The 14932-nt window shown below is 38.6% G+C and overlaps 1 protein-coding gene across 11 annotated transcripts in view; it reads left to right on the top strand.

Annotated features, from left to right (window-relative positions):
* The window catches only part of NEBL (nebulette), a 366199-nt gene that overhangs the window by 333494 nt on the left and 17773 nt on the right, over positions 1–14932 (top strand). For 9 of the 11 annotated variants that reach the window (XM_043882947.1, XM_043882946.1, XM_043882945.1 and 6 more), the window contains 3 exons: positions 850–1021; positions 2379–2471; positions 3721–3870. In XM_043882947.1, coding sequence (XP_043738882.1) covers positions 850–1021; positions 2379–2471; positions 3721–3870 — 415 coding nt within the window. The remainder of the gene's footprint in view (positions 1–849; positions 1022–2378; positions 2472–3720; positions 3871–14932) is intronic. The other 2 variants (XM_043882949.1, XM_043882943.1) reach the window with 1 other exon arrangement.

Below are 14932 nucleotides of genomic sequence, written 5' to 3'. Positions count from 1 at the left end.
CCCTTCGGGGGCTGCTTTCTAATCTCACTGGAATGTACGGGAAATATTTAGTCTAATAAAACAATTTTTCTCAGTGACTTTTTGGGGTGTGTTTTTATTTCTAACGTGACCACTACTATAAATGCAATTTATGGAAGATACTTGCTTGGACTTTTTTTTCAATTAATGTTAAGATGGGGTTTGGTATGTTTACATGCTTCAAGAATATAAAAATATGTATTTTTTAAAAAACAGTCTCATGAGATATATTGCATATACCATAAAGCTCACCCATTTAAAGTATACAAAGTGGTTTCTAGTATAATTTACAGAGTTAAACAACCATCACCCTAACCTAATTTCAGAATGCAAAAAACACATGTTTTGAAGTATATGTTTTTGTAACATACAAAAATTATATATATAGGTATTTGTAACTTGCTCTCTTAATCTAATTTTAAATAATATTGCTTTCTTAAATAATTGTATAGCAATAGCTTATCATTTTATTGCATACTAAAGTTTAAGAGATAGGGAATTAACTTATACCTAAGTGAGTGCATTTTAGAAAGTAACTAGGATTTAAAAAATAAATCTTTCAACACTTCTAACGTATATACAAACTTACATATTAAAAGAGCTGCTACCTGTAATGATGGAAAGCATTGTTAAAAATGTCAGCATTTGATTTCTGATGCTAGGAAACTGAAATTTCATAGATTATTTTTGGAACAATTGGAAAAAATACATTTATGTAGAAAATAATCTAGATGCAGCTGGTATAGTAACTGTCTTTATATTCAGATTTTGTGAGCTGTGTAGCATTCAGGAAATTTCAGTTTGAGTTACTATGATTTTTCCCTCTTTCAGGTGAAATATCATGAAGATTTTGAAAAGACAAAGGGAAGGGGCTTTACTCCTGTTGTGGATGACCCTGTGACAGAGCGAGTGAGAAGGAACACCCAGGTCGTCAGCGATGCCGCCTATAAAGGTGTCCATCCTCACATCGTGGAGATGGACAGGAGACCTGGGATCATTGTTGGTAAGCTGACTGGCCTGCTGGGTAGGTCTGCACAGTCAAAAAGATCGTGCTTTCCCTGTTTTTATTAATGGAATTCGCTTCCTTATTCATTGGACCCCTCCTCAAATGCATGATGCGGTGCCCAGGTGAGAGTGGACCACAGGCAAAGCGTTGTTGTTTGTACCATGTTGGAGGGAATTCATGGCCTTTGCCAGGTGTTGTTGCAAATTCATTCTGTAGTTGGACATTCTCTGGTCTTGAGTGTTCCTACTTGCTACGCAAAGAAGCAGCCCAAATATCAGACATAGGTGATAATGAAGATTAAGCAATTATTTTGTTTCTCTTTAGCTTATGTCGGCTTCCCTGGTGGCTCAGATGATAAAGAATCTGCCTGCAATGCAGGAGACCTGAGTTCGATGCCTGGGTTGGGAAGATCCCCTGGAGAAGGGAACAGTTACCCACTCCAGTATTCTTGCCTGGAGAAGTCCAGGGACAGACCATGGGGTTGCAAAGAGTCGGACACAACTGAGCGTCTTTCACGTTTAGCTTCTGTACTGATCAATAATTGTACTGCAGACATTGTCTGCATGGGTAACAGAACAGAAGTAACCCCATATAGGTCCTTTGACATCAAATAGACACGCCTGAGAGATTCTGATGGTTTCCACAATGTGAGTAGCTTATATTTTTTTGAATATTATTTCTGAACTGGGAGAATAGAGCTGTCTGAAAGTCTCACAAATCAGAGAGAAAGGAGCCTCAACCTGCTATTCTTTCTTGTCATCCAGGGAAAATCTTAGGAACATAGTGTTGAATGGTGACAGAGTGAGCAAGGTTTGTACTGAAAGCTAAGAAAGGAAAGGAAAGTTACTGATTTTTTTCAATTTGTTCAACATTTGTTTCTGTTGTAGGAAGAGAATTTTTTTTTGTTGTTTTGTTTTGCTTTCTTAGACAAAAACCTTTTAGTTGCCTCTTACGAATTACTTGCATGTCCTTAATCAGGAGGTTTGATCCAACGTTTTCCCTGTTTCAGTGTGTGGAGAGCATGAGTGATGAGGGTTTGGGGATGTGGGGAGTGGTGTGGTGTGCATGTGTGATAAGTCGCGGGCTCCCCGTGGAAGGTCAACAAAGAATAAACCAGGCAACTTATATTTGATCACAAGGTTTTCTTAGCAGATCCTGTGAGTGTGAATCACACTGTGAGTGTGAATATCCCTCTGTTCTCCTCTGAAGTCTGCTGCACAGTGGGTTTGCCTATATTACATGCTTGCTTTTCGCATATGTCCCTTTTCAGACTTTTGTTTGACTCTCTTGGGTGCTGACTTTTTTTTTTTTTTTAATTCATTCTTGATTTGTTGATTTCTTCCTTTGGTAAAAGACCTCAAAGTGTGGCGTACAGATCCTGGCTCCATCTTCGACATTGATCCCCTGGAAGACAATATTCAGTCTAGAAGTCTACATATGCTTTCTGGTACTGCTTACATTTTGAGTTCCTCCCCATTTACATGGTTTTTGACCTCAAAGTGAAGCTGCTGTGAGCTTGTGCAGGTTCACTGTGCCTTCTGGGTAATGTAAAATTTTAAGTTTGGGCTTTGAAAAACCAAGAAAGTTGCTGTATTTAATATGCCACTAATCATTTATGAAAACAAAACTTACAAAAGAGCTTTTTAATATATCCTAGATTAGGTCTAAATTTATTTTAAAGGTGTCTAGAGCTTACTTACACTTCCTTTTTATTAGTGAATATGATTTTAGAAGTTCTCTGGGCTTTGAAATGCAGCTATTTGGACTGCACTAAACTGCTAACATAAAGATTTGCTTTATGAAAAGCACAACATTTAAAAGATATACTTGTTTAATTTAAGGAGTTCTTTGAAGACTTTTATATAAAACAGAGGGGAGATTTATATAAAACAGAGGAGAGATTTTCTACATAGCATCGTCAATGTCTTAAAATAGGTTTTCAAGTATCCCTAAAATTTATCTCTGAGCTTTTATAAAATGCAAAATTTGTAGTTTACATAGGAAGTTTATTTGACTTTTAACTTGAACTGTATGTTTATAATTAAAAGTAAAACCCAAATGGTTTGGATATTTGGGTATAGCAATAGCAAGGGTTGATCTTTGTAGGCTTTCAGACCACATTTAGCAAACTGAAGATTTGACGGTTATGTGACTGTTTTAAACATATAAATAGATCTATCATTTAGGTCCTTCTCTGCCCCCCATTGTGACTCCACGTTTAATTGTTAACATTAACAAAATTGAAAGCCCAAGGCAAAGTAGGAATTCTAATATTTTTATAGTAATTAGATCCACATAATCAGCCAAATTGTCACCCAAATTTTCTAAAAATAAAGAAAAGGCAACAAATGCTGTATCATTGGTGATATTTGAAAAGAACTATTTATAACCAAACCTTTGATAGAAATTTACTTATTTGCCAGGGTTTTCTTAGTTCTTGTCAATTTCCCACCCCTCATCTCTCCTTTAAAATTTAGACCAAACTGAGTGTGAATGATCATTAAGTCATTTGCGTTGTTGATAATATGTGCTAAAGTTTGGGAATAGATGGCTAGAATTTATAATACCTGAGCTTTGGGGTTGTAATTTAATGAGGGATTATTTTTCTTCCTTGTTAAATTTTTAAGTAATTTTTTTGGTTTCTTTGTTCTTCAAGTCACTTAATCACAAATATGAATATTTTCCCTCCAATATAGAAAAGGCGAATCTTTATAGGAGACAACGGTCTCGGTCTTACTCGAGCAGTACTTTTGGTACAGGTCTGGGAGATGACAAATCAGAAATATCTGAGATTTACCGTAGCTTTTCATGCTGCAGTGAGGTAACAAGACCATCTGATGAAGGAGGTATCAAACATTAACCACTCTCAGAAGTCTCTTTTAATGTATCACAAGTGTGTCTTTAACAAATTCTTCACTTTTGCACAAACATATGGCATGGATATATTTGAACATTTTAAATTATGTTTAGAAAGTTGAGTCTTTTTTAAAAACTAATAATATGCATTTTTGCATGCTTGTTTTTCCTATCTGTCCTCACTGTTTTCACTAAAAATGGATCTTTAATGACAACAGGGTCTTGGGAGCTTCTGCGTGACTCTGTTTCACAGGAACTGTATGTGATGGATATACACAGCCAGAGTGGAAACTTGAGTTCTGTGGAGTTCATATCTGATTTCCATTAAGGAAAATCAATCTTATGGTTATATTTGAGTGGTTAAGAGAGTGCTATGAATTTGTGTGTTTAAATGTTCATATACAGTTGCAGACAGAGTTAGATCTTGCCAAAAAGAAATGGGGTATGTACTTGGGATATGAGATTTTTTAAAAATGGAAAATACTGTTGATTGTTAATAATCTTTGTATCTTATATCACTATTCTTGTCCTCTACATTCTTCTGTTTTCTGGATCCAAGCTGATGGCTTAGGTCTAGAAGTCAGTCGTTGAAATTGTTTTGGATGTTAAACTACTCTAGCTGTTATTAAAGGTTAAGACTAAGGTACACATTTTAAGTGTACATTTTAAGTCACATTTTAGTGCTGTGGAGAGGGGGAGAGGAATGAACACAGAACAAAAGGAAAACTGAATTTCCATTATAACCAAAGGCTATAGCGCTGAAATACCCTAAGGCAGGAGATTTTGAAGTGGAGGAATTTAACATCTTGGGAAAAGTAATGTGACTGTGGACCTGATGAAACTATGAAATCTCTTGCAATTGAGTAATTGTTTTTTTGCACTCATAGGAAAAACTCCTTTGAGAAGAAAATCAATTACAGTCAATAATCTCAAATTGTACATTCAGACTTGCCTTAGCTTGGTAGAAAGATTTTTCTTTTCTTAAATTTCAGATAAAGTGAGGTATAATTGACATATAAAATTGTAAGATATTTAAAGTGTACATCGTGATGATTTGATATATGATATGCTGTGAAAGGATTCTCCCCAATTAGTTAATTAACATATCCATTACCTCACAAATATGCCTTCTTTTTTTTTCTTTGGTGAGAACACTTAAGTTCTACTCTGTCAACAAATTTCATTTATACAGCAGTGTTATCAACTATAGTCACTGTGTTATTCTTTAGCTTCTTGTACCTTATTCATTGTGTAGCAAAAATTTGTACCCTTTTACCAGTTTCTACCTATTTCCCCCAGCCTCTGGCAACTACTGTTCTGCTATCTGTTTCTATGAGTTTGACTTTTCTTTTTTTTTTTTGGCTTGATCTTTGTAGAAAGTTTTTAAAAGTCTCCTTCCTCTATGCTTCTAATGTTTATGAACTAGTGTTTCTTTCTTGTAGGTAAGATAAATGTGTGAGAGCTCCCCTTTCAGTGTCTGCTCTTCTAACAAAGGATTCAGTAACTTTATTTTTTTGCCTTGCGGCTATTGATTTCTCCCTTCCATGTCCTCTGTGACTCTAGTAGAGGTACAGAATGATACTGATGCCTCGTAAGATAAACAAAACCCAAAGCAAATACAAGAACAGATTTCCATCAACCTTATTTAACTTTCTCAGTTCAATGTAGTAGAACTGATTGTCTCTCCCAAATGCGATGTACCTTAGAGTCTTTGCTTCATCAGGGACCCTTTAACTTTATGTCTGAACACACAAACACAGCATTCATTCATTTATTCACCAAATGTTTGAGTGCTCTTTGTGCATCAACGAGAGCTTGGATCTGGCAGTGTACATAGCAGTGAGCAGCAGAGATATGCATCTGCTCTAAGGGGTTTGGAGTCTGGTGAAGACCCTGACATTGAGCAGATACTTACCCAAGTAATCTATAATTATGAACAGAGTAAGTGCTCGGAGGGGAGCACGTGGGGGCCACAAGAGGGTATTCCATCTGGCCTTGATGTCAGGGGAGCTTTCCTCAGGGAAGGAAGATTTGAACTGAGATGTAAATACTAAATGGAAGTGAACTATGCCAACAGGCTTTGGGAAAATAATGTTTCTCAGAGACAGAACAGAACACAGAAATGGTGCATCAATGAGACGTTCAAATGGAGGCATTGAGCAGGCAGCTAGAGTCCAGAGGAGGAGGCTGCACTGGAGATAAATGGGAAGTCATCACCTGTGTCCGTGATCAGGTCTTGGATTCATCTATGCGAAGAAGGAGACTTTGAGCCCCCTTCTGGAGGTTTCTCAGCTCCGTCTGTGTCAGGGAGGAGTTTGGCACTTGTCTCCGATTCTGTTGGCTCATATAAAAACCCACTGTTGTTGGTTTATCTTCTCTTCCTCCTCTCAAGCCCCCACTACTTTCTAATTATTTCTAGCAAGAGGACCCTACACTATGCCAAAATGAATAAGAAATGTCTCCATTGAAAGAAAGTATACATAAATGTTCTTATATTTATAATGGAATTTGAGTAAGAGTAACACATGTTAAGAGAGAATAGTTGCGTTTTTTAAAGGAACATCAGACTCCATGAAAGGTGGCAGTAGGAAGATTTTTGGCAGGAAGGAGTGTCTCCTTAATTTAAATAATGCCTTGTAAGAAAAGCTGACTCCTTGGAGGTGTTTATAACCTGTCATTCTTAATCACATGTTAAAAGGCTTGTGTTTGGTGACATCTCCAATTTTGGAAACTTGATGTTGAGCTGGGAAGCAAAAGTAAAGATGTACCAGTAAATTTTTATAACATTAACGCAGTGGCATACCCACAGTACATCTAGGTTAATTCAAAAAGATTTGGGGATACCTGGGAATATGCTTCTAATTTTAAGTGAAGCAAATCATATTCTACTGATTGGTACCTTATGTCTGTATTCAAACACTCAGTGACATATCTAACCTAATAAGTCCAAAACTGCCTCCTCACCTTCTCCACAACATTCTGCTGCTTTTCCAGTCCTCCCGGGTTGCTAAGTAGCGACTGCAACTTTCCAGATACTCACTTCACATCCTTAGGACTCATCGTCCACCCTTGTCTTTTACTCACATCCACCTCCAAATCATTAGCAGATCTTGTCAGCTTGCCTGGGACAAACACATCCAAAATCTGACTGCATGGTCCACCTCTGCCCTTGGCCCTCCACCGTTTTCCCATTTCAGCTGCTGCCCTCTCTGCCTCCAGTTGTCACAGAAGTTTCCAGATGAGTTTCCAGCTTCTGTTCTTGCCACCCCAAACCACCAGTCCTCTGTCTGCCTTGGTCTGTTCTCCACCTGGCAGCCAGAAGATCTTTAGGAAACACCTCAATCTAACACCAGTTAGATCACATCATTCTTCTATTACCATTTCATTCTGAATAAAACACAAATCCTTGCCGTTGCTTACAGGGCCCTCTTCCGACCTGGGCCCTGACTGCCACCCTGAACCATTTCCTGCTTTTCTTTGTTCACTCATCCTCTCTGCCCATCCCAGTCTCCCTGCTTTTTACACACCTTTGCACCTGCATGTGCCCCCAGCTTGGAACACTCTCCTTTCCACTGCACCTGAGCTATCTGCTTGTATAGCCCCATTTTCTTCATATTTTTGCTCAGGATCACTTGATCCGAGAGATCCTCTCTAACTACCAGATATATAACAGCACTGCCTCCTGTTCTGTCTGGCCCTTTACTCTTTGCTCATAGCACTTGACACCACCTGAGATATATATTTATTTGTTTATGTGCTTGTCTGTGTTCAAGCTGGTTTTAAAAAAGGCAGAGGAACCAGAGATTAAATTGCCAACATTCACTGGATCATCGAAAAAGCAAGAGAGTTCCAGAAAAACATCTATTTCTGCTTTACTGACTATGCTAAAGCCTTTGACTGTGTGGATCACAACAAACGGTGGAAAATTCTGAAAGAGATGGGAAGACCAGGCCACCTGACCTGCCTCTTGAGAAATCTGTATGCAGATCAGGAGTCAACAGTTAGAACTGGACATGGAACAACAGACTGGTTCCAAATAGGAAAAGGAGTACATCAAGGCTGTATATTGTCACCCTGCTTATTTAATTTATATGCAGAGTACATCATGAGAAACCCTGGGCTGGATGAAGCACAAGCTGGAATCAAGATTGCTGGGAGAAATATCAATAACCTCAGATATGCAGATGATACCACCCTTATGGCAGAAAGTGAAGAAGAAGTAAAGAGCCTCTTGATGAAAGTGAAAGAGGAGAGTGAAAAAGTTGGCTTAAAGCTCAACATTCAGAAAACCAAGATCACGGCATCTGGTCCCGTGACTTCCTGGCAAGTAGATGGGGAGACAGTGGAAACAGTGTCAGACTTTATTTTTCTGGGCTCCAAAATCATTGCAGATGGTGATGGTAGCCATGAAATTAGAAGATGCTTACTCCTTGGAAGGAAAGTTATGACCAACCTAGATAGCATATTAAAAAGCAGAGATATTACTTTGCCAACAAAGGTCCATCTAGTCAAAGCTATGGTTTTTCCAGTAGTCATGTGTGGATGTGAGAGTTGAACTATAAAGAAAGCTGAGCACCAAAGAATTGATGCTTCTGAACTGTGGTGTTGGAGAAGACTCTTGAGAGTCCCTTGGACTGCAAGGAGATCCAACCAGTCCATCCTAAAGGAGATCAGTCCTAGGTGTTCACTGGAAGGACTGATGTTGAAGCTGAAACTCCAATATTTTGGCTACCTGATGCAAAGAGCTGACTCATTTGAAAAGACCCTGATGATAGGAAAGATTGAAGGCAGGAGGAGAAGGGGACGACAGAGATGAGATGGTTGGATGGCATCACTGACTCAGTGGACATGAATTTGGGTAAACTCCAGGAGTTGGTGATGGACAGGGAGGCCTGGCGTGCTGCAGTTTATGGGGTCACAAATAGTCGGACACGACTGAGCGACTGAACTGAACTGAACTGTCTCTCCTAACTAGGATAGATGCCCCATTGTAAAAGTGAAAGCAGCTCAATTGTTTCTGATTCTTTGAGAGCCCATGGACTATACAGTCCTTGGAATTCTCCAGGCCAGAATACTGGGTAGCTTTTCCTTCTCCAGGAGATCTTCCCAACCCAGGGATCGAAACCAGGGCTGGGATATTGGCTGTTTTGTTTACTATTACTACTCTGTCTCCAGCTCTTAGAATAAGCACTTGGCAAATATTTTGTGAATAAATGAAATGGTCAAATTAATATTTTTTCCCCACTCATTCCACTCCATTTTTTAAACAAATTGAGATATAATTGACATTTAAAATTGTATTAGTTTTAGGTGTACAAAATATTAATATCTGAAAAATTAGAACTGCATATATAAATATATGGAAGATTTAAAAAAAATATGAAATTCTATTATGCAAGGCTTTCAAGAAAAGCCTTCCATTTTTGTTTTGATATGTTTCAATGACATTAAAGCATAGCTGAAATAGAGGGAAAAAAGACCCTAAAGTGGAAACATTCCCAGGATAATTTCTTTTCTGGTGGGGAGGTGAAGAAGTGGTGTCCATGAGGTCCTGGTTGCTTTGAAATTTGGGGTCCCCTTTGAAATGCATGCTGTGGTGGGCCCTGGTCAGGAGGTGCTGAGTGAGTCTGTAGGAGGAGGTAACTTTCATGGTGATGACGGCGGTTTGACACATATATTTGTTTAAATACTATTCTGAAAATTGGAAGGGACTTTAGAATAATGCTTATTATTGGTAAGATGGAGAAAAAAGAGAATGTTTGTATTTAGAGATGCCATCTTTTTCTTTATTCCAGATTTTATTGATTTCTTTCCATTTAGGCTAGAATTTCATATGACAAAAGTATGATGTCCCAGAAAGGTGACCTTTCATGTTGGGCTGACTCCCTGCTGTCGAGATGGCATATATCGCAACAGCTCATCTTGTGGTGGACAGAACGGTGTTCAGGGGCAGGAGGCTTCATCTTGCTCTTGCACTGCTCGGTCTGGGGTCTAGGGAGGTCACCTAATCTTACCCGGCTCAGATTCCACTTCTGTAACAAGCAGCTTTTCTAAGATGTTTTACATTTCCTAAGCCAAGTGCCATAATTGAAATAAACTCTCTTTTTCTTCTTTCTCTTCTTTTCTATATATGAGAATGTGTTTATGTCCTGAAGGTGACCTGCTTTCCTTTGTGTATTGAACGACTGGACAGTTATGAGAATCATAGTTTCGGGGCCCTTTTTCTGAGTTACAGGAAATTTAGGTTGTTAGGACAAAGGGTTAAACAATCAGCTCATTTCCTTGAGGCAGAAGTACAATGTTTTCATCATTCACATTTGGTTTTCATGAGCATTACATAGAAGCCTTCTCCTTTACGTTTTTATCATTGTTGTAGTTATGCACTTCTCATGATATTTTCCCATCTTGCTTTGATTGCTGAATATTTTCATTTTCTTATGGGATTATTTTGGGCTTTCTTTAGTTTTAGGTCCACTTTCTAAGATATTATGTTACCAAGGGGCTTGCATTTTCTATTTCTACTGTGTTGCCTTGCTTCAATAAAGGAGGCTTTTATTTAAATGTCATCTAATTTTGTTTTGATTCTTGAATGGTATTATTTGAAATTATCTTTATTGCCTTTTGGTACTAGATTAGGTTAACTTATTTTCATTTGACACACATTTCCTTGAGTGGAAATAATCCTGATGATTTCTGCTTATTTCACTGCAAGGTTTTCTTTGATCTTTGTGTTTGTCTTTAGGTCACTTGCCGGCAACATGTATTTGCCTTCTGGTACTGCTTTGTATTTCTTTGGTTTCTTTTAATTCACAGTGTTTTGTATTACTTATATTTTTATGTGTTTGCCATCTCACCCGGTGTTTACTCTTCTAGTTCAGTTTTGCTTCAGGCATTTTATGTGTTTCTATTTTCCTCTGGAGCATAAAGGGGATGGAAGTGTGATGGGGAGGAAAAGCAGATGCACTTTTCAAAGCCGACCTTCTCAATGTCTCAGCCTTGTGAACTTTTCCATTTTGCTCTGGAAGGATCTTATTGGATCAGAATCCTTGTCCTGCCTTAAGTGATGGAAAACAAGTTTCTGAATTCTGGGACAGTCCCAACTAGGCTGTGCTTTATAGCATTCCACTCCATATAATATGTCCTCAAAAGAGGTTAGGTTGCAAGAGATGCTTCAGTACCTTCTGGAATTCTCAGTATATGTTTTATAGATGCGCCAAGATAGCAGTGCACCAACTAGATAGCCAGTAGCCCTGGTTAAACACCCATAATTCCATTTGTCCATTAACCAAACATTTATCCAGTATCTCCCACATTTGTGAGGTTCTGGAAACACAAATATAAAAGATAAAGTCATTGTCATCAGTGAACTTGCATTTTGGTGGGTGAACCAGATGCATGAACCCATTGTGCTCAGGAAGGCATTGTGATGGAGAGTTAGAATCAGCCAGGCTGACTGCTGGGAAAGAAGTGTTTTAGGCAGAGAAGTAGCATGTGAGAGAGAATATAGCACGTTGGAAACTTAATGTGTTTGGCATACGTGAAGCCCGGGGGCTGTGCATCTAAGAGAGGAGCCAGAGCCAGAGAGTGGGTGCTGCTGAGCCACTGTCTCTTCAGAGGCAGAGTTCTGCTGAATATAATTGAATATGGTTTCTTTGCATTTTCCTTGGACTTCATTGTACAGGAGACATAGAGGCTATTTAGAGGACCAGTTACCTAGCCTGATAAGAAACTGAGTCTCTGCCTTGGAAGTTTAATCCACTGTGGGAGCTTGTCTAAGCATCTGTTCTGCTTTGAATAATCTAGATTTTACCAAGAGTCTTGACTCTTTGGGCATCAAATGACCATAAGGTCTTATTAGTCTTCTGGAGGGATTAATGGTGTAGAGACAGCCCTGTGGATTTTTATTTCAAATATCACAACTACTCTTATTGTTGACATTTGTCATTTATGTAGAACAGCAGAAACAGCAAAACCTAAGCACCTTCCTTCCTACTCTAAGACTTCCAGACTCCAGACAAAATAGTCAACAACTGGATATTTATTAGGCATCTTAAATCTTATGTCTAGAACCAAAATCTTATTTCCTGTCTTCCCCACAAAACAAATAAACATCTGCTCTTGCCTTTGTTCACCAGCTCAGCTCATGACACAATACTTCACCTCAGTACTGAGGCAAAATCCATGGCATCCCCCGTTGCCTTTCTTCCTCTCACACTTCACATCTAATCCATCTGTAAGCCTGTCGGCTCTGTCTTCAAAATGTGTTTATGTCTCATCCAGCCATGTCTCACCACGTCCACTGCACCCCAAGAGAATCACCATCCTGTCTCCTAGAGATTGAGGATATTGGCTCCTGGTCTTTGTAATTCCATTCTTACTGGTTTGGGCTGGCCACCACTTGGCTGCCAGTGATCTCACTACATCTTTGTTCAAAATAATATAATGGCTTCAATCACACTGTGTCTAAAAAACCGAGATGCAGTCTACAAAGTGTCAAGTGGTCTGGCCCTTGGTCTTGTCCCCTGTTCATCTTCTCCTCGACCACCTGCTCCAGCCACACAGATCTCTGGGCTATTGGTGTTAGGTGTTCTCACATGTGGGCCTTAGCAATCTCTGATGCCTTTGTCTGGAACAGTCTATCCCAGATATTTCTGTGGTTTGCTCACTTCCTTCAGGTCTTTGATTAAATGTCAACTAATCAGAAAGGAGAAGGGGGTGACAGAGGATGAGATGGTTGGATGGCATCACACAATAGACATGAGTTTGAGCAAACTCCAGGAAATAGTGAAGGACAGGGAATCCTGGCGTGCTGCAGTCCAGGGGGTCACAGAGTCAGACATGAGTTAGTGAGCGAACGACAGCAACAACAAGTCAGAAAGGGTTTCCTTGCTTACTCTACCTCAAAATATCTCAACCCACACACATCCATAACTATCCCTTTGCCTTGTTTTATTTTTCTCTATAATTCTTTTTAAGCTCTATTGAGGCATAATTGACATATAAATTTAGCACCTATATAATCTATAAATTTTGATTAGTTCAGACATGCACATATGCCTGTGATACTGTCACTACATTAAGGTGATGAACATGTATACCACCTCTAGAAATTTCCTTGTGTTCTTTTGTGTGTACATTTGTGTGTTGTGATAAGAACACTTAACATGAGAACTACCATTTTAAAATATTTTAACGTGTGTAATACAGTACTGTAAACTGTAGGTGCAGTTTAGACCTCATATTAGACACTCATGCATATTGTAGAATATATAGATATATTCTGCTTAAATTTGATCTCAAATTTAAAGAAACAGCTTTGCTGCATGTGTTAAATCTCTAAAATTTGGCATTAGTCTTTAATTTATTAGTGTTAATTAAAGTTCATTTGACTTGAATGTAGCAGTGCAGTGATAATCCTTATTATAGTTTTTCTAAAAAGAAGTCATGTGGAATGTATCACCAGAATGTAACATTGAGACCTAGGTTTATTACAAAACCTGAGTCAGCTAATGACCTTTCATAACCAAGACATCAGTAAATTATTCCTACATTAACACTTCCATTCTCATATAAATAATTTTCCCTCAGTGTTTTGTTTATTGAGGACATCTGTTCTCAGTAGGGACTCAATGGAGTAGAAGTGCCCATCAGAATTCTGAAATTCATGCCTTTTATGGCTCCTCTCGGTGTTCTCTAGCTTCTTGTTTGATCCTGAAGTACATGGAGACAGGGAATTGAATGGACCATGTGGCTTTCCTTCCGGTGCCTGGCACAGGCCCAGGAGTGCTCAGTAAGAGCTAGAGCAAGTCATCGCTTTCCTAGGCTCAGTGAAGACCACTCGGATCGGCCTTAAGTTCCTGAAGGACAATAGACCTCATGGAGAGCTAAATCTGCTATGAAACTGGGAGCAGAAATGTTAAATGCAGGCACAATAATAAACTGCTAGTGTATTTTGAAAGGGATGGGTATGTATCCAATCAGCAGTGTTTCTAAATATCTTTTCATATGAATAGTGCCTGTAAAGTCACAATACTTTGCCCAGTATTCACATTAATTTTTCTGTTGATTCTCTTTTCCCACTGAAGATTTCTGTCTTATGAATTATAGATGGTTTTCTGTCCCAAGTTCATGTTCTTGGTTTTCAGTGATGAGCATTTTTAAGATTAGATAACCAGAACAACCTACAAGAAAATACACTCTGGATTTTAAACTCTTTGCCTTCATTTAAAATAAGCTTTCCAGTATTTCTATTTTTGCCACTAATTCAGTTTTGTGATTACTGATTGACAACCCTTAATCCCCTGAAAAAAAATCCAATCCTTCCCAGCCTGACTTCTGTAAATAAAGTACATTCAACAAGAGAATCCCAGTTATATTATTTCCCTTCTGTGTATTTGACTGTTGTTTCCCATCTGGTTTTGAGATGTCTGCTGCAATCTGTCAAAAAAGTGATGGTTTAATATCTTCATTTAAAGTTTAGGGCTTCTCTGCTGACTCAGATGGTAAAGAATCTGCCTGAGTGTGGGAGAAACTAGTGTTTGATCCTTGGGTTGGGAAGATCCCTGGAGAAGGGAATAGTTACCTGCTTGCCTGGAGAATTCTATGGACAGAGAAACCTGGTAGTCCGTGGGGTCACAAAGAGCCTGGTGGGCTATGGTCCTTGGGGTCACAAAGAGTTGGACATGACTGAGCAACTAACACTTTCACTTTAAGTTTAGGAAGGTTTAAGGAATTGATTGAAATACTGAATTTCTGTGGTGAAACTAATCTATAGGAAAACAAATGATTCCTTTATAATATAAAATCCAGTTAGTAGAATATTACATAATTATATTTAGCCATTTAGTCAGTACATCTAGCCTGGGAAAAAAAAACACACACAATGTAAATTGTTAGAAACTCTTCATTAGTTCTGTTGCTCCCCCGAGAAAAAGGTTCAGGGCTCTGACTGAATTTGAATTCCTTAGAGAGACTCATATTCCTAGTATCAATAGACTTGGAATGAAAGAAATGTCATAAGTTTCCTTTTCTGAGTGTGAAGTTGGGGAAAGG

The sequence above is a fragment of the Cervus elaphus genome, chromosome 23 (assembly GCF_910594005.1).
Source record: "Cervus elaphus chromosome 23, mCerEla1.1, whole genome shotgun sequence".
Taxonomy (NCBI): Eukaryota; Metazoa; Chordata; class Mammalia; order Artiodactyla; family Cervidae; genus Cervus; species Cervus elaphus.
The sequence above is the reverse complement of the archived record's forward strand: the minus strand, read 5'-3'. Positions and strand labels throughout refer to the sequence as shown.